Source organism: Salvia hispanica, chromosome 3 (assembly GCF_029641045.1).
Source record: "Salvia hispanica isolate PSC_SH4W2 chromosome 3, Shi_PSC_v1, whole genome shotgun sequence".
Lineage (NCBI taxonomy): Eukaryota > Viridiplantae > Streptophyta > Magnoliopsida > Lamiales > Lamiaceae > Salvia > Salvia hispanica.
Window position 1 is genome coordinate 46523305 of NC_142694.1, and position 17433 is coordinate 46540737.

At 34.3% G+C, this 17433-nt stretch overlaps 4 protein-coding genes across 11 annotated transcripts; 1 reads left to right on the top strand and 3 right to left on the bottom strand.

The window, feature by feature from the left end:
- Nucleotides 1–365: 365 nt before the first annotated feature.
- On the bottom strand, nt 366–1010 carry LOC125216838 (lachrymatory-factor synthase-like). Its single transcript, XM_048118615.2, has one exon. The coding sequence runs from the start codon at nt 967–969 to the stop codon at nt 496–498; it is 474 nt and encodes a 157-aa protein (XP_047974572.1). The 5' UTR covers nt 970–1010; the 3' UTR covers nt 366–495.
- A 604-nt stretch (nt 1011–1614) lies between these two features.
- On the bottom strand, nt 1615–5093 carry LOC125212201 (protein SAWADEE HOMEODOMAIN HOMOLOG 1-like). 3 transcript variants are annotated; one of them, XM_089067594.1, is made up of 9 exons: nt 4619–5093; nt 3978–4063; nt 3845–3890; nt 3610–3727; nt 3462–3525; nt 3048–3099; nt 2679–2822; nt 2148–2267; nt 1615–2063 (listed from the first exon to the last, which is right to left on the bottom strand). In XM_089067594.1, the coding sequence occupies exons 1-9, from the start codon at nt 4670–4672 to the stop codon at nt 2010–2012; spliced, it is 738 nt and encodes a 245-aa protein (XP_088923720.1). In that variant the 5' UTR covers nt 4673–5093; the 3' UTR covers nt 1615–2009. The 3 variants fall into 3 exon arrangements, with proteins under 3 accessions (XP_088923720.1, XP_088923719.1, XP_047968253.1); XM_089067593.1 differs by having other exon boundaries at nt 3610–3739; XM_048112296.2 differs by having other exon boundaries at nt 3610–3745; nt 4619–5056.
- Nucleotides 5094–7581: 2488 nt separating this feature from the next.
- LOC125213403 (histidine-containing phosphotransfer protein 4-like) lies at nt 7582–11184 on the top strand. Of its 6 annotated transcripts, none has more exons than XM_048113923.2 (7): nt 7582–8870; nt 9624–9655; nt 10288–10418; nt 10518–10586; nt 10665–10736; nt 10889–10961; nt 11036–11184. In XM_048113923.2, the coding sequence occupies exons 1-7, from the start codon at nt 8687–8689 to the stop codon at nt 11054–11056; spliced, it is 582 nt and encodes a 193-aa protein (XP_047969880.1). In that variant the 5' UTR covers nt 7582–8686; the 3' UTR covers nt 11057–11184. The 6 variants fall into 6 exon arrangements, 5 of the variants coding, with proteins under 5 accessions (XP_047969880.1, XP_088923721.1, XP_047969881.1 ...); XM_048113929.2 differs by having other exon boundaries at nt 7585–8870; nt 9602–9655; XR_016136657.1 differs by having other exon boundaries at nt 7582–9655; nt 10665–10781.
- Nucleotides 11185–11957: 773 nt separating this feature from the next.
- LOC125217016 (cell division control protein 2 homolog A-like) lies at nt 11958–15442 on the bottom strand. Its single transcript, XM_048118834.2, has 8 exons — nt 14771–15442; nt 14500–14684; nt 14118–14238; nt 13719–13892; nt 13175–13338; nt 12958–13045; nt 12826–12879; nt 11958–12416 (listed from the first exon to the last, which is right to left on the bottom strand). Exons 1-8 carry the CDS (start codon nt 14777–14779, stop codon nt 12327–12329), a joined length of 885 nt encoding a protein of 294 aa, XP_047974791.1. The 5' UTR covers nt 14780–15442; the 3' UTR covers nt 11958–12326.
- Nucleotides 15443–17433: the final 1991 nt, after the last annotated feature.

Below are 17433 nucleotides of genomic sequence, written 5' to 3' on the forward strand. Positions count from 1 at the left end.
CCATGTTGACTTAATTGTGACAAGTATGATAAAAAAAAAAGTCTTGTACGTTAGTCAAATATGGTGATAGACATGTGGTGGGAAATACCAAACAAATTACAAAAGTTTGTGATATTCTAGATCAATTTTAAAGTTCATGTGAATACCAAACTTTGACCAAAGTTTATGATTATAAAGGACCAATATCCCTTTATTCTTTATGTTCTTGTAAATAAGATTTAAACCATGAAAAACAATTTTTTTATTATGTAAATCATATAATAGCAGATCGGGTTCATTTTCGTGTCCTTAACAAACCGATCCAAATTAGGCTTATTAGAATTAGATTACTACCCAACCAGCACAAATTGCTGCCTGCAAATGTATTAAACCACAACCAAAATAAACCTTCATTCATAAAAGAGACAACATTTGAGATCAAATAAACAACAACAACAAGAAGTCAAATAAAAAGACGTACACAATCACACAAATTGTGATTTAATATAATTAAATTCATGAAGATCCAGAAACAGCATCCTCCTCCATTTTCTTCACTATAAGCTGCAAAGCCACTTGATACTTGGCCACCAAATCCTCCAACTTTGCACCCTCCACCGGCTCAAGGCTGATCCACCACTCCACCATGCCGCCGCCGCCTCCACCGGCAACAACCTTAATGGTCGAAACATAGGACTTGAACCCGATGTTAGAATCCACCATCTCATAAGTAAATGTTTTTTGGGCTTCATCTATTGCCACCAACCTTTCCTTGGACCATTTTATCTCATCCGCTTCCTGCCTGAGCCCGAAGCCCGAGCAGTAGCGAATGCACCCCGGCTCCCCATTGGTTCCATGGATCCCGTGACAATTTGGGAGCCCCGAAAACCATTTGTGGAGCCCGAAAAAGTCTTGGAAAAAGGGCCAGATTTGGTCGGGCTCCGCCTTTTCGAGACTAGTGCAAACTTTTGCCTCCCATTTTTGCTCCATTTTGAGTTGGGATTGTGGAGATGACAAGGAATCGTTGTATATATATTTATAGTAGGCTGGGACTTTAATCTTTTGTAAATGCTATTAACTATAAAATATGAAGGAAAATTATGATAAATGTTTTTTTTTTTTTTTTTTAACTTTTTCGGTCTACAAACTTAACCAACGACTTCAAGGATGTATAAATTTTTTAACAAAGACGGTATATTCTCAAATTTGAGTTTTTGAATTTATTTTATCTCAATTTAAGTATATTAAACAACAATGAATAAAACTTTATGCTAAAGAGACAGAGGACTATATTTTAAAGATACACTTACTGATATTTAGAGACTTAAATGCAATGATGGAGACAGAGCAAACCTGCATGATTAATCAGGTTGATTTCATGTAAAATAAAAGTAGTTGGCAACGGCAAGTTCAATTTCTAATGAAGATTCGACAGATGTCCATACTATAAATGCGGGAGTTATCTTCTTATACTTTTACGAAGGAAACAAGCGCAAGAATTACCCATCCTTGACACATTAATATTTAATATAGTCACCTATCATTGACACAAAAATATTGGTAAATGTTTTTATTAAAGATGAAGATAAGCCTGTACATTTTGTAGCATTATCGATTGTAATTTGGAAGAGCTAATTATAAGTAAACTCAATAAAAGTTTTATAATCACAATTAGAATTTAATTAGAGCGCACTGATACATCGACATAGGACAAGAGTGTGCCTCGAGAAAAAATATTTGCAATATTCCTAAGTTCCTAACACAGTCGATGAGACTGAATTCCAAACTAAACGATGTAAATATTGTTCATTCTTTCAACATTTTCTTTAGAATTCTGTGAACCAACTTGTAAACGTCACATAAGAAAAGATCATAATCATCACTACCAAGTTGAACTAATACGAGCCTTGGACGCGATAGACAGTGCAGCCCAGAACACGAAAATAAAGGTGGAATGCACGACGACTCAAACTTTTCAATCTTGATGTATGTAAACCCGGACATATTCTTCAAGGGAGCTACTATTACTTCTACTTCGCGACTATGGTAGGCCGGCAACATAATCTCCTGAAACGGACCCTTTCCTATAAAACGGAGACATTTATCATATCAGATTGAATGCACCAAAAGTTTAACTTGATTATGATCCAAAAGTGGAAAGCATTCACCTCTGTATTATCATGTTCGTATCTAATCAAGAAAAGGCATCTGCAACCTCTTATATCATGCCATCTCCTTTGAATTTCGAGTACACGAGCATCGTAATATCTTGCTTGATCCTGTCTCTCCTGGTTCCGAAAATATACATGAGTGTATGCCGTCTAAACCAGAAATGACTTGTTAAATTCAGTGAGCTTTAAGCTGTTAGAAATTTTTAAAGGCCGCGACAGACATAGGTTTATCAGCATATTACATATGTATTGGTACTACATGTAGTTTTGTATTGCGTTTTACACTCTGATGGAACAAATCAGCAACCCCAGACTTTAGACGTGGTTTTTACAGGCCGTGTATTCATCCTAGAGCCTTATTTCAAACTGAGGTAAACTGACTGAACATTGCGTACTTCTCATTTCTCACTATACCTCTATCTATATACCTATCCGTATCACTCAAACCTTCCAAGCATTCTATTTGTAATCTTGCTGACTGATATGACTTCTGAAGGAACAAACTCCAATAAAGTCCCAAAAACATACCTGGAAGCACACTACTAGATCCCCAACCTTTACATTTTGGCATTCCGTATGCTCCAAAGCAACAGACCGCACCCTCACAGAATCTCGTGCATTCACCCATTCATCTTCCTCAGCTCCAAACCCAACAAACCTTACAAGGACTTCCTGCAGTTAGTTAAAGATATCAGACTTTGAGTTGATACATACATACAATGATACAGATACTTTCTCCCTCTGCTGATATGCATCGCAGGGTGAACAGAAAAGGCTAGGCCAAATTTAACAGAGAAAAAGAAAACTGAATGGTTGATATCAGCATCAGAAATTAAAAGTAGGAGCCATCAAAAGAAAAGGGTTGGTAAGGACGATTGCAGGATAAAAGTAACTCACAGGTTCCCCAGAACTGAGAAATCTATGGGAAAGAAATGTATCAATGTCATACCTGTAAAAAACATCAGAAGAAAATGGTAAATAAGACAACTAAATAAGTGACAAATAAATGTAGGTACATATCTAGATGTTGGTTAAAATAGGAAAGCATGTTGCTTCTTTTTCTCTGGAAATGGATACTGTATTGAAAAACTCTAGCTCTAAATTAATGCAGTCTTAGTCTATGCTCTCAGTTTCATTTTCATATCATAAAGAGACAGGAAAGAGTGCTGACATAGAAGATTCAACAAATTCTGACCTTCATTCCTGTAATTCCCTAATTTAATATGCAAATAATGCACGAAAGTGACTGATACAAAAATTCAAACGGAGAAATGGACAAAGAGACCCATCAAATGTTAAATTTAGGACTACCATGCTCTATCCTTCGAGGACCTCGCTTCAAACTCCAACCTAGATATATCTGCATCCTCGATTCCTGCCACAATTACAATGTCAGCCAGGATATAACATGTCAACTAATCATTTAGTTTGTATTAGAAATTTTGTAACCAAAACACACCCTCAGGCATCTTCGCATTTCCATTTGCTTTGTTCTGAGTGAGAGTTTCTGGGACATCAGGTAACTTGTTAGCTTCATCAAACGAAGCCTCTCTATAGTGGCCGTGCTGTTGATTTTTCTGAAACCAACTCTGAACCTTTCATATTGCGGAATGACAAAAGTGTTACAAAATTCCATTCAACTCTAAGAGATCAACTTATGATAGAAACCATCAAAGGAAAGGAAATGATTAAACCTCAGTCCACTTTACAACTGGTTTTCCAGCACGACCTTTCACACGACTGCATAAATGCCAAGCAGTGAGGCCTACCCCATACAATTCTTTAAAAACAGGCAATCTTTAAAGAATTGTTCAAACAATTACTCACTTGAAAAGTCTTGCTAATTTCTTACAGAACTCATCTTCCAAAGTTTGCTCTTTATGACTATCAAGCAACCACTCCATTTTCTGAACCTGATTAAAGGCATAATACGAGTTCCCCAAATAAGAGACTGAGTTGCTCACATAACGCATAATTCGACATAAACAATCTTACTCTCCAATACTTCAATAACACCTTATCACACAATCTGAGGCCACTCAAGCATTCTAGCATCCCTAAAAAGTTAGGGCTTTGAGACCAAATTGACATAAAAATTACAAATAAATTGGCTCAGCACCACCATTATTTCTACTTTGTTGATTTGTGCCAAATTATGCAAACATGAGTCAAATGGTTTTCAATCAAAACCATCCAACTACAATATACACCTATCCTTCCGTCCTGAAATTATAGTCTCCTTATGCTAAGAAAATGTATAACAAACAGTTATATACCCAGAACACAAATAATTTGAGCTAATTGAATATCTAAACAGGAAGAACCGAAGAATTATACGCCTAATAAAAAGCCTTCAACGCCTTAGTAACAAATCAACTTAAAAAATTTCACCGATAACAGAGATCACGAGTAGTGAATACATATTTGGGGATGGCACATATAAGTTGAGAAAATTATAGGTGAAAAACCTCGGATTTGGTGAAGCCGGAGAAGGATTGTCGAAGCCTCGGCCTGAGGTCCATTTGCCGCTTAAAATCTCAACCAAAAGAGGTTCACTCTTTGTTAACAACCATTTAAAGAGACGTTCTAAAACAATAAATAGCGATTATGGTATAAGAAATTAATACAGCATGAAATTAGAGAAATTCAAAAGATATACTATTGCTCCTAAAATTATTCAGATGAATCAAGATTATACCAATTCTATATTAGACTTTATATGTTATTCGGGACGATGTGTTTCTCGCTCTAAACGTACCGAACATACTTACGAAATTATGGAATTAAAGCTAGTTGAACGCATAACAAATAGTCCTACTCATTAGAATAACATTCCCGCGAAAACACAATAAACATTAAACTAATTTCTCAAAACCGATAATTCATAACTCTTATGGTTAGCGGAACACATAACACATAATATCATCTCATCAAATATTGTATCACAAATATGTCCATTTATAAATTTATTTCCAAACAATATAAAATCCACAAGTTCACCATTTATATTATCGTTCAATTTCCAAGTTAAAATATACTATTAGAAAAAAGTAAAATATAGGAGTATAGTACCATTTCTCAAAAAATAGCACATGAAAAATGATTCATAAATATAAAGCAAAATAATAGAGTAAATACAGAATTTTAACAAATGACCGAATCAATTCATTTAACTAATATATGAGCAACAGAAAAAAAAAAAAATAGCCACACATGATAAAGTTAAAACTGCAACTGCAATTCACTTGCTCCCTTGCCCATGTCACCCGCCAGGGTGGATTTGGAGACAACTGCAACTCACTACCTCATCAATGGTGACTCATTATTTCAATGAATCATTACTTCGGACAGAAGAAGATTATGGAAACAAGGAATATAGTGTGAAAAAAGACACTCGTTTAGGTATAGGGCTTTGGGATGGTTCGTGTGACGAAGTCACTTGCCCAGGGAAGTCTTTGTACCCCTTTTTCACACTTCATCCATAGAGGTAAAATATTGTGATAATTTAACTTAACCGCAATCGTGTAGAACTCACTATCTACAATATTCTTTTTTACTTCAAAATCACCGCGATGGGTAGAATATTTTGTCAATTATGTAATTTCTCGTTCTAATAAAAATTAGATTCATAGTAAGAGTTGACAAGACGTGAACATAGAATATTTATATATTTTTTAGTAAAACGTAACACTCACTCCTACTTTATTTTTTTTATTTTATTCACTATTTAATACACTATTTTTAAACTCCGTGTTTAAAAGAGCTGTGCTGAATAGTGCAAGCATGATACGTTATCAACATAACACGATTTATAAAAGTTTGACTATCAACGATTTCTTGTTTAGTAACAACTCTTTCATCAGATTGAAATCCTCGACTTAATTTCGCATTTTATTGTAATCGATAATCATCATACCCGTAGAATCTGCAACTCTTTAGGTTTTCATGCTAAGATTTTCGCCGAGGAGCTGAAGCTGATGTTTCTGCGGAGACGACTGTAAAACGGTATGCGATTACTCTAGGCTTTGTAGCTCAATAGTTGGCGACACGCTTTTTTGTTTAGCTGAATTTTGGTATACGGCGATGAGATTGTTGTTGACGAGAAGTAACTGTAAGTGATTATTGTAGTTCAATTCGACTTTTTAGCTGAATTTGGTTTGCAACGATGACATTGTTGTTGATGAGAAGGGGGAAATAGTTATTCTGAATGTTGTGGCTTTAACGGTTAGTGATTATTGTAGTTCAATAGTAGGCGGCACGGTTTTTTAAGCTGAATATTGGATGAGATTGTTGTTGATGAGAAAAGGGGAAAGCAGTAACTCAGAATGATGTGGATTAAACGGTAAATGACTATTCTAGTTCAACAGTAGGTCACACGATTTTTTTATTTTTTTTTGCTGAATTTTGGTTTACACCGATTAGATCGTTGCTGATGAGAAGGGGAAAATGGTAATTCTGAATATCGCGGCTTAATTGAGTAATTATCATAGTTCAATGGGAGACTAGGCGACATGACTTCTATATAGCTGGACGTTGAGATTGTTGTTGATGAGAATGGGGAAATAGAAATTTTACTATTTTGAATGAGATTGAGGTTATATGAATTCACATATGCTCATTTTCACCCCTTATTGCATGGATGTTATTCTTTTGTACGTTTTTGGGGGATGCGTTTTGTGTGTAATTGGTCAAATTCATGAGGATTATGCTGTCTTCCTTCTGGAGTTTATTCTTGTGAGTTCGATTCGTTGGTTTCATTGTGATTTAATCTCATAGATTTAAAGAAGCGAATTGAGTTTTTTGCCAGCCTATAATTCATCTTATATTTGATTTGCAGAAGAGTTTATATTTCCAGCCTATATTCTGGTATGATGGATCTGCAGGAGTTTGGCAAGAAAATAAGTAGATTTCGGTCCCAAAAACCCAAAGCCCGAATATGATGGAACTGATTTTCCTTTGTATTCACCGAGACAGAAGTAGGTTTAAGCATGTTGGATCATGATTATGGCTCCAAAGAAACATCTTGTACAGTAGCTTGGGGAGTAAAGGTTTGGAATTTGGAAGCTTATTGGATGCAAAGGAATAATTTTTTCACATTTACTTTTGTTCTGGACTGAAGTTGAACATTCGTGAAGATTATCACATCCTCTACGGTTTCTTATCAACAACACAGAGGAAAACAGAATCCATCTGTCTCTAGTGAATCAAAATCACATTTTTATGGATGCCTTAAAGCATTTTTTTTTAAAAGCTGCTTTTGTGACCACTCATCCACATCAACACGTGGACAGAGTTTGCAGATGGGCTAATTATTCATGTAACATCTCTCAACTCTGCTTTCACTTTGCACCTTATGGTGGGATTGCTGCAATGCTGATAAGTAGTATTACAGGCAGCTAATCCAAAGGTAAATGCACTCTCTTTCTAATCATTACATTAGTGAGTTTTTTTTTTTTTTTTTATTCTTTCAGAATCCCTCTCTCCTGGATTCCTCATTTTTAGATGTTTATTCCTCCAGTTAATTGTTGGTTCATTTGCCTAACTCTTTGAATTTGAAACATTTTTGCTTATTTGAATTTCATCTTGTACCTTGACAATGATATCTGATGTGTTTCAATTATCTAATCGTCATACTTACTTAGAAATATCTATGCTACCACTAGCCTAGCCATACACAGAATCTTTTTGGGGAGTTTAATAGAATAGACAACTGTGTGCTGTCTTCACTTATCATTGACTGTTGGTTAGGCTAGGTTTACATCTTAGAGTTTTTTTCATGTCTGCCCAGTGCCCATTAATTGCTAGGGATAATTCTGTGCTGGTTTTGAAGATCAACAAGCTTTTTCGTGTTTCTACGTTGTAATTTACATTCACATGAATGTGCATAAGCTGCATCACATTTAAAGTTTACCAAATGGTACTAAGAGTGCTAGTGAAACTGACAAATCTTTTGAAGGCTTGCTGTTAAATGATTGCAATAAGAGTAAGAATATTACTATGTTTTTGCTTAATTTTAGCAAGAGAATTAGACGACAAAACAACGAAATTGTGATTGTTCATTGATCCCTTGGAAGTGGCACACAAGGTATCATAATTTTGTGGAAAAAGTTATAAAAAGTCATATCAGCTAAAAGTGGTATCCCAATTATTAACAAACGACTGAGTAACAAAAGTTTGATGTGGATAAGAACTCCTTGTGATACGACACACAAGCGTTTGAATATAAGCGATTGAGGTTTATTTTCGTTTGGTCTTTCTAGTTTCTCTTAAGGCATCCACTATGATTTGATTGTTGAGCAGAATGATCGCTCTAGCATATAATTCACTCGTAGCACACTAATTATGCTGAAATGCCCTTATATAGTTATCCTTAACACCTTGTTATTTTTGTCCTTATATAGTTATCCTTAACACCTTATTATTTTTGGTCTTGTCTTGGCTGCCTCAAAGCATCATTTAGTACCATTGGATAAATTGAACTTTTTCCTGCCAAAACAACTATTAGTTGAATTCTCCTATTATATGTAGTTAGTTCTATGCAAGAAAGACATGAATTTGATTCTAATCCAGTGAGTTTAGAAGAGAGATTAATGCTGAATTTTTCTTCGAATGTGGTGTGGGTGTTGTGTGGTATCATTGGGATTTTGGAGGGGGAGCAAGAAGGGACCAGGACATGGAAACTTTTAACTATGAAGGGACACATATTGCTAGAATCTGCTGGTATGACAAAAACCTCAGCTGTAAGAATATTGTGTGTGCATGTCTTTGTATGTGTCTCACTCGCACAGTTTCTTCGTTTCTAAGTGTGACACAACTATTTTGATATTTTGGGGGCGTTCACTTTTGCTGATAGGATTTCATGAGAAAAATATAAGCTAAGCTGCCATTTACTTTGATAGATTGATTAATTCCAAACTTTTTTGATCAGCTAATCTTTCAAATAGTTCAGTCAATATATACTACTAATATATGTATGACTAATTAAGTTTTCTTATTAGTATTAGTAGGATTTGAATATTCCAGGTTAAATTGCTAAAATATAAAATTATCTGATATGGAAAACTATAGCTTAATGTATCCTATATATTATGTATTTATGTATGTGGTTTGTTTATGAAAAAAAAATAGTCATTATTGACCTCAGTGTCCCCATATCCATGCCATAGGGTAGCTCTTCATTAAATTATGTCTCACTGTTGAACATGTAACAAAAGTACTTTTCTTTAACACATTCAAGCCATGTTTCCTGAACATGTTAAGTAAATATGACTACACATGGAAATGAGGGGGAGGGGGGGGACCTTCCTTGGATCTTTTTCTCCATCTATGCATCAATATTTTCACCTATATATAACGCATGCAACCATATGCCTCTTTTCCTATTGAATCCAGAAATACAATCTATTTTATCTTTCACTTGCTTTGTGCTATTTCTTTTTATTACAATGGAGGGTAATCAACTGTCATGCCAAGCTTCCTACATGAGAAATGCTCTATTCAATCAGGTTAGTTTACGGTGGCAAAATATTTTCTTTAACGAAGTTTGGTATTTTTTTTAGCCTGCCACATTTGAAACATATGAAGTTATTTGGAGCTTCCTAAACGAGGAATGCTCTATTCAGTTAGGTTAATTATGTCCTTTAAAATGGCAAATATATTTTCCTTTTGACGAAGTTTGGCAATGTTTTTAGCCTGCCATATTTGAACCATATGAAGTTATTTGGAGCTTCCTACATGAGGAATGCTCTATTCAGTTAGGTTATTATGTCCTTTAAAATGGCAAATATATTTTCCTTTTAACGAAGTTTGGCAATGTTTTTAGCCTGCCATATTTGAACAATATGAAGTTATTATTTTCAAATGAATTGTTGTCGCATATTTTCACGATAATCAACCTTTATTTTATTTGGCCTTTCATATTTTTCCTAAAAGTGGAAACCATCCCATAAGATTTTTCTCCTAATACAATATTGAAGAACTATAGTGCTATTATCCGAATTCCCAGCAATAAGTAACTACGTTTTGAAGATATTATTTAATCGATCAACAACTTCAAAGGTGTTGCATTAATATTCCTTCCATTTCTCATTATCAATATCATTGTTGCCTCCTTAGCTAAGTGTTGCTTCTCTCTCAGGGATATCTCGATGATCAATTCCTTCAATTGGAAGATTTGCAAGATGAAGCTAACCCTAACTTTGTGGAAGAAGTGGTCAAGCTATTTTACTCGGACTCAGCCCGCCTTATTCGAAACATAGAACTGACACTGTAAGTTGAAAAATTATACTACTAGTATATCATTTTCAGATTCTACCTTAACCGTTCGTCATTGAAATAGTTATTTTCTATCGTTTATCTTCCGTTCAGAGAAAATACTCCCTGGGACTTCGAGAAACTGGATAATATCATGCATCAGTATAAGGGTAGCAGCTCTAGGTACGTATATGATACTATTGCCTTATTTTCCTATTCATTTATGGTGTCTATATGATCATATTCTGCCCGAATCTGCAGCATTGGTGCCAAAAAGGTGAAGAAGGAATGTACACAATTTCAAGAATACTGCAAAGTTGAGAACATTGATGGGTATTTTTGTTTCCCTTATCCCATGTATACATGCCAACTTTAAATGTATGGCCATATTTTATAATAATACAGATTACAGGGTTTTCATTTATTTAGTGTTACTTACTATTCTGATTTGCAGTTATAAATTCTATAACTATTGTAATTTGTAGGTGCATGAGAACATTCCAAGAGGTAAAACAAGAACATGCATCTCTGAAGAGGAAGCTTGAGAACTATTTTCAGGTCTTCCTCGTTGTGGGTTTGTGTATGTATATATGTATATATCTATTAAACATGTTTTCTTGTCGTAATTTCAGCTTGTAAGAGAAGCTCGATAACTTGCTGGAGGAACGACATTACGAAGATGGTGATGCCAAATAAGTGAATGACTGTTACTAGTAGAATGGAAAACTTTTGACTAAATAAGAGAATGTTGCTTTCTGTTGAATGAAATAACTTTTGACTAGTCCTATACGGATGATCAGTTTCCGTACATTCTTGTGTTGATTTCGATGCTCATCTCCAAATTTTGCTCGTCTTTAAATAACTGAAATCGCAATGAGTCTGCATCAGCTCTTGAAGATCCTACTTTTAATTGGGTAAAAGCAATTTTAATAGTATGAAGATTCTTGGACACTAGAAACTTCGTTATTCGATTAATATTCATGATGGCCCATGTCACGTATTCCATTCGGCATGAAGAAAAAGTTGCTTTCAATAATAAAAGAAAGTGGCTTTTAACGCATTTTTCGTGAAGGCCTCTCAACATTTCTGGAAAAAGGAAGAATAATTGAATTCTAAAGAGATGAATCGATTAATAGAGTTTAAATAATTCTAAATCGTTCCACAATAATTCTTTTCGACACAGGTATGAAAAGTGAAAAGATAATAAAATAAGAAAGAGAACAAAATATAAAAGAAAATTTGTTTATTTTTACTCTATATATGAAAACGACTTAACTATAGAACGTTCTAAAATGAAAAAAATGAACTCAATTATAGTAGAATGGAGGGAGTACATTACTTAGAACAAGAGTTGCCGATCTGAAACGGAGATATAGCACAAGTCATGCAACCAAAATCAATAAATTTATTACTGAGTTGCAATTTTACATTCAAGTTTAAAATTTTGAAATATGATTTACGAACACTCCTCGCCCGTGAGCTTGGTGTATATTTAATGAACTTAATGGATTTGAGACATCCACAAAAAAATGTACACATTTATGTAGAACTTGCTAAATCCAAGACATCATGATTCCCATTAAAGCAGGTTTTGAACATACTATAGTGAAAAATGGCATAGTTTCTTAAGATAAAACAATGCATAAGATAAAACTTGAAGCAACCAAAAGCAAACCATAATATCTACTACAGAGCAAGGCAAAATCTAAAAGTCTTACCAACCAATCCTACAATCAACCAACAAAAATGAAGCAATCACGACCACACAAGGAGAGCGATAAGCAAGTGAAAGAGCGAGCTACTGTTAAGTCCAGAGTAGCTTTGCCCGGAACAACAACCCAAGAAATCGAAAACAGGTAACATTACCCGGATATCATGCGTTTAATAAATATACATTTGCACCGGGATGAGGATAATGCCTTATTAAGGGACAAAGTCGATATCCTTGAAGTACTCGTGGTCAAGGGCAGTCCTTGCTGTGATTCTTTTGCTAGGATCCAAGCAGAGCATTTTCTACAAGAGAGAAACAATGCATGAGTTGTCTTAACATCAACTATCTTTTCTTTGTTTGTATAACATGCATGCTGCTAGTCTCAGCAGACGTAAAATCAGAATGACTGTCTCGTATGTAATCTAGGTGAAGATTAAATTCAAATTGGAAAATAAAGGTACAAGAATTTCATGCCGGTGATATCTAAAAGGCAAACCATTAGTATATTGCAAAACAAATTTATGGTAGAAACTGAAAAGGAAGGACTGACTGATGTAATCTTTATTTAAAGTTCTAATACTATATGAAGAAATAAGAAAGTTTACATCATTATCATTCTACGTAACTCAACGAGAAATGCAGAACTTCTTTACAAGAATCATCCTAAACTCTAGATGACTCAAGAAACATCTTCAACGGAAATGAACTTACACGAAGGAGGTCAAGACCAGATGAATCAAGATTTGGTACGACAGTTGCCAGATCCTGCAAATAGAGATATGCTTGAATATTCTGATAGTTTAGGAGAAAGATCTGAAAAGGTAAAATATGCAAACAATATACCTTGGATGGCCACTTTGGAAATGATGATTTAAAATCAGGGAGGGATGTTACTCCAGGCCATGTGTCTTCAGTTGGGGTACCCATGACCCTTCATTAAGTTAATACACATCATAAATAGGCAACTCTGGTATGAATCTTAATTATAAAAATGAAAGGTGGAACAAAAAAGGAAAACTTGATGATTGTGAAAAATAATTTGTTGGTTTAGATGCATCACCTAAAAATTCTGAAGAGTTCATCAATTTCAGAGTCTCCAGGAAACAATGCATGCTTGTTTACCATCTCCGCAAATATACAGCCTACGGACCACACATCAACAGGAGTAGAATAGTGCCGCGAACCAAGGAGTATCTCTGGAGCTCTGTACCATAAAGTCACAACCTGCAAAAGAGATTCATGGTTTAGGGAAAGAAAAGGCAACGGTGAATTTGTAAGAGATCCTTTCTCGAGTCAGTTATAAGATGGTCATATCATGCAAAACTTCTGGACCAGTTTTGTTAGAGGTATCCACAGCCAGTGAATTTGGAAAGGAATAAGGTCATAACAGGAACATAGATAGAATATGAGGCAGTTTGCAAAGGTCAGGTTTGTCTTGTAGTCATGTTTTAGAAGATCAGGTTTCTTGTAGTCATGTTTAAGAAGATCGGAAAAAATTCTCACAAGTCACAAATCGACTACACAATCAAGGCTGATAGAATAGAAGTTATTATTCAGGTAGAAAAGCCTACAAATATAGTACTATCTGGTTGTGAAGCATTTACCTCATGTGTAAATGTCCTAACAGGAATACCAAATGCTCTGGCCAGTCCGAAGTCTGCAAGTTTCAGTGCATTGGTGCGTCGATCTATTAGTAGGTTTTGAGGTTTCAAGTCTCGATGAAGCACACGATGAGAATGACAATAGGCAAGTCCACATAGTATTTGGTACAGAAACGCCTGTAAGAGTAAGAGTGAGGTCCACTTAGTGATTACAACTTCCAGGAAAATTATTCACAAAAACTGTAAGAATTATTATAATATATGAATAAACACATATATTGTTATTTCTTTCTAGTCTCTATGTGATAAATTTCTCCACCAGATGCTTGCACGGTTCGAAATTCAACTTTTAGATCTAGCAGTCTCCCATAGATAAAAGATAGGCAGATAGAAGTCACTCACTTTTATCAGACGAGGATCCTGTGAAAACTCTGGACAAGAATCCATGTGTTTCTTCAAATCCAAGTCCAGGTATTCAAAAACCAAATACAAACGCTTCTCACTGTGAACCACATCATGCAATCTGCAACCAAGCATTAGAGGAAGTTTAATGCATGACTTTTGGTAATCAGAGATAGCTACATTGTATAATGAAGACATATCAATAAGATCATCTAAAGAATAATATCATATAGATGAAATAGAACTTTCAGTAAGGTTTTCCAAACAAGCTAATGGCATATATGTGTGCATCTAGTTTCCTAGTGTCACATTTTCTTCTTTGCAATATTCTTTTGTGACACTAATTTGCTAAGCAGCTAAACCATTTGAGTTTTATTCACACCTTACGATATTTCCATGCTGCATCTCTTTCAAAAGAGAAATCTCTCTGATGGCAGTGCTTGGCACCCCCTCATCCTCTTGCTCCAGCCTGATTTTCTTCAGGGCAATGGTTTCATTAGTTACACGATCACGGGCTTTGTATACCACTCCGTATGTTCCCTCACCAATCTTCTCCACTTTTTCATACTGTGTCGTTAATCATAAAAATCAGAACTCAATACAATTTACACACACTACATTATTATGCAGAAATTAGGGACACCTATATTTACCTGCTCCATCTGAGTCACCGTTAATTTGACCCACAGTCAGTCGCCGAAAATGTAAGGAAGGACAAAAAGAAATGTCAGGACACGAAGCACTGTATCTACAAATTCTACTTGTTCCACAATGTTTAGCAAATATCATACTACAATTCTTAGGAAAACACTGATGAAAGCACTATGGTAAACTACAATCAACTTTTCACAAAAATTGACTAGATCTGTGATCTAAATCAGTTTAAAAACAGCAATCACACATACACCATCGTGAAACAAATTCCATATCCAATGTACACATCCAGAACACAATGCCAGCAAAACAACAAACAGATACGGCATCGACGCACGTCACAAGTCAAATTCCGGCATAGAAACTACCGAAATAGCACAAAAATGAGTAAAATCAACATGCATTCTCTTCGTTTCGAGAATTTGACACAAAAATTAGAGCAACTGCACAAATCAACCGCAAATCAATACGCAATTCAGTAAACAACAACCGATTGGTATGAATCACCGTCGCATCCACCGATTCTCCGGTTAAGATACACAAACAAGATCAATCAGAACGAATCAGTCAAAAAGCAAGTCAATAAAAAAAATATATAAAAAACACAGGAGCATTAAAAAAATCATATGATGACAAAAAAACACAGTTAACTGAGTTGCATTTTGATTAAATGGAAATGATGCAACAAAATAAAGCAGAAAAAAACTAGAGAAATGATGGCGTATGTACGTACCAGAGATCGATGAATTGCGGAGAGAGAGAAGAGTAAAAAAAGGAGGGAATGGGGTGAGTTAGTTTAGCGCAAAGCAGTTTTCACCGAAAGAGAGCATTCATATCGCATAGGGTTGCTCTTTATTTATTCATCTTTTTTCCATTTTACAGTTCATCCATTGGTTCAACGATTTGACCACAGCTAAGTCAAGTCACTTTCTTTGCTTTTCCTTTTAGTAATTTTCCTTTCTAACAATTAAAATTGATTTATAAATATTTTAATCATTTTAAATAAAATACGTAGCCATGTAAAAATTAATTTTTTTATTAGATGTACCGATAATTATTTGCATATCAGACTGAAGAACATGCGTAGATCATCATAACTTTTAAATTAAACTCTTCTACTGATCTCGTAATATAAATGTTTCATTTGTTTATGAAATATAGTCTTATTGTTTCTGTTCTGTCTGCCATTAAAATTAGTAACTACTACTGGTATTATATTTATTTATTTCAATATTTTATACTTTCAGATTTAGTATGTTTTCACTTTACCGTATAGAAACCGTGTGTGCTTAAAATTTGATGGGATGTTAATTATGCTGACAGATAAAAGAAAATTAAATATAAAATATTATTATAAAAAGATTATTGAAGTGTGAACCACTTTTTTTTTTATCATCAATTAGTTTTAAGATTTGATTAGATGAATTATTATGGTATCAAGATTGATCTCCGGTTAACTAGTATCTCCTCGATCCATAACAAAATAGACTTTTAGAACAACATGAATTTTAATACATAATTGATAATGTAATAGATCGTAGAAAGAAAAAAATAATTGTATTATTGTTAGCGGAGAATGAGATCCATTTTATTAAAAATAAAATTTATTAAAAGTAGAAGGATTATTTTTATAAGGGCAAGGAATATATCTAAACTTTAAATTTGAGCCAATTTAATAAATTTGAGCAAATTGACAGAGAGTTAGTCCAATCATATAAAAAGTCAAACTTCACCTTGGAAAGTTTGGACAAAATTCATTGAATAATCAATATCAGGCCTGCACAAGCAAGGCCCATTACAAGTAATTGGTGGCCTAGGTGCTTATTCGTTATTTGCATAAATAACAATAATGAATTAATTTTCGTATGGATCATATTTGAATCCTAATTTTACAAAATAGATACCAACTAGGCTGCGTTTTGTTCTTAAAAGTGAGAATTCGTTCATTATATATACGCTGTCGTACTATTGGTAGAGAAATGATATACTTCCTGCAACGAGAGTCACACTTTGCCATTTTAGTCTATTTCAAGATAAGAGTCACACTTCATTTTTAGCATAAATAGTAAATAAGTCTCACATTCCACTAACTCACTTCACTCACATTTTATTATAAAACCAATATAAAAAAAAGTCACATATTCCACTAACTTTTCCAACTCATTATTCTTTACATTTTTTAAAAATCCGTGCTCACAATAAGAGTGACTACTATTGTCAGGGGCGGAGCCACTTGAGGAGCTTATGAGGCAAATTCCCCTCCTCAACCTATTTTTTTATACTATTTTCTTTATCAATTTTTGCAAAATTTTCAATTTTCTTCATAAATGCCCCACCTCAAAACACTTAAAAAAATTTTGTATATATATTTTTGCCCCTTCTGGATTGAATTCCTAGATCCGTCCCTGACTATTGTAGGACGAAGGGAGTAATACAAAAATCTTATGGGAGCATTATTATTGTCTGATGCACATTTAACATTGTTTATTTATTCATTTTATATATTTAGTTTGCTTCTAATATATTAAAAATGATATTGACATTTTAAATTTTACAAACCTTACAAAAATTGAAGCTTGATTTGTTTATTTTCTTATAACTTAATATAACATTAATAAAGTATTACTAAGATGTAGGATAATTTGGATCTCATCATGTAATG

Bases quoted from the DNA above. Each gene is read 5' to 3' on its own strand.
- LOC125212201 (XM_048112296.2), bottom strand. From the start codon at position 4,672: ATGGACCTCAGGCCGAGGCTTCGACAATCCTTCTCCGGCTTCACCAAA. The intron at 3,891-3,977 runs GTGAGTAATTGT...GCATTTATGCAG, and splicing joins AAATTAGCAAGACTTTTCAA to TCGTGTGAAAGGTCGTGCTG. The intron at 3,526-3,609 runs GTGTGTTTTGGT...TAATTGTGGCAG, and splicing joins AAATGCGAAGATGCCTGAGG to GAATCGAGGATGCAGATATA.
- LOC125217016 (XM_048118834.2), bottom strand. The intron at 12,880-12,957 runs GTATATTGTTTG...CTCTATTTGCAG, and splicing joins TTCCAAAGTGGCCATCCAAG to GATCTGGCAACTGTCGTACC. The intron at 12,417-12,825 runs GTAAGTTCATTT...TCTCTCTTGTAG, and splicing joins CTGGTCTTGACCTCCTTCGT to AAAATGCTCTGCTTGGATCC.
- LOC125216838 (XM_048118615.2), bottom strand. From the start codon at position 969: ATGGAGCAAAAATGGGAGGCAAAAGTTTGCACTAGTCTCGAAAAGGCG.
- LOC125213403 (XM_048113922.2), top strand. From the start codon at position 9,416: ATGACTACACATGGAAATGAGGGGGAGGGGGGGGACCTTCCTTGGATC. The intron at 10,419-10,517 runs GTAAGTTGAAAA...TCTTCCGTTCAG, and splicing joins CGAAACATAGAACTGACACT to AGAAAATACTCCCTGGGACT. The intron at 10,962-11,035 runs GTCTTCCTCGTT...TCGTAATTTCAG, and splicing joins AGCTTGAGAACTATTTTCAG to CTTGTAAGAGAAGCTCGATA.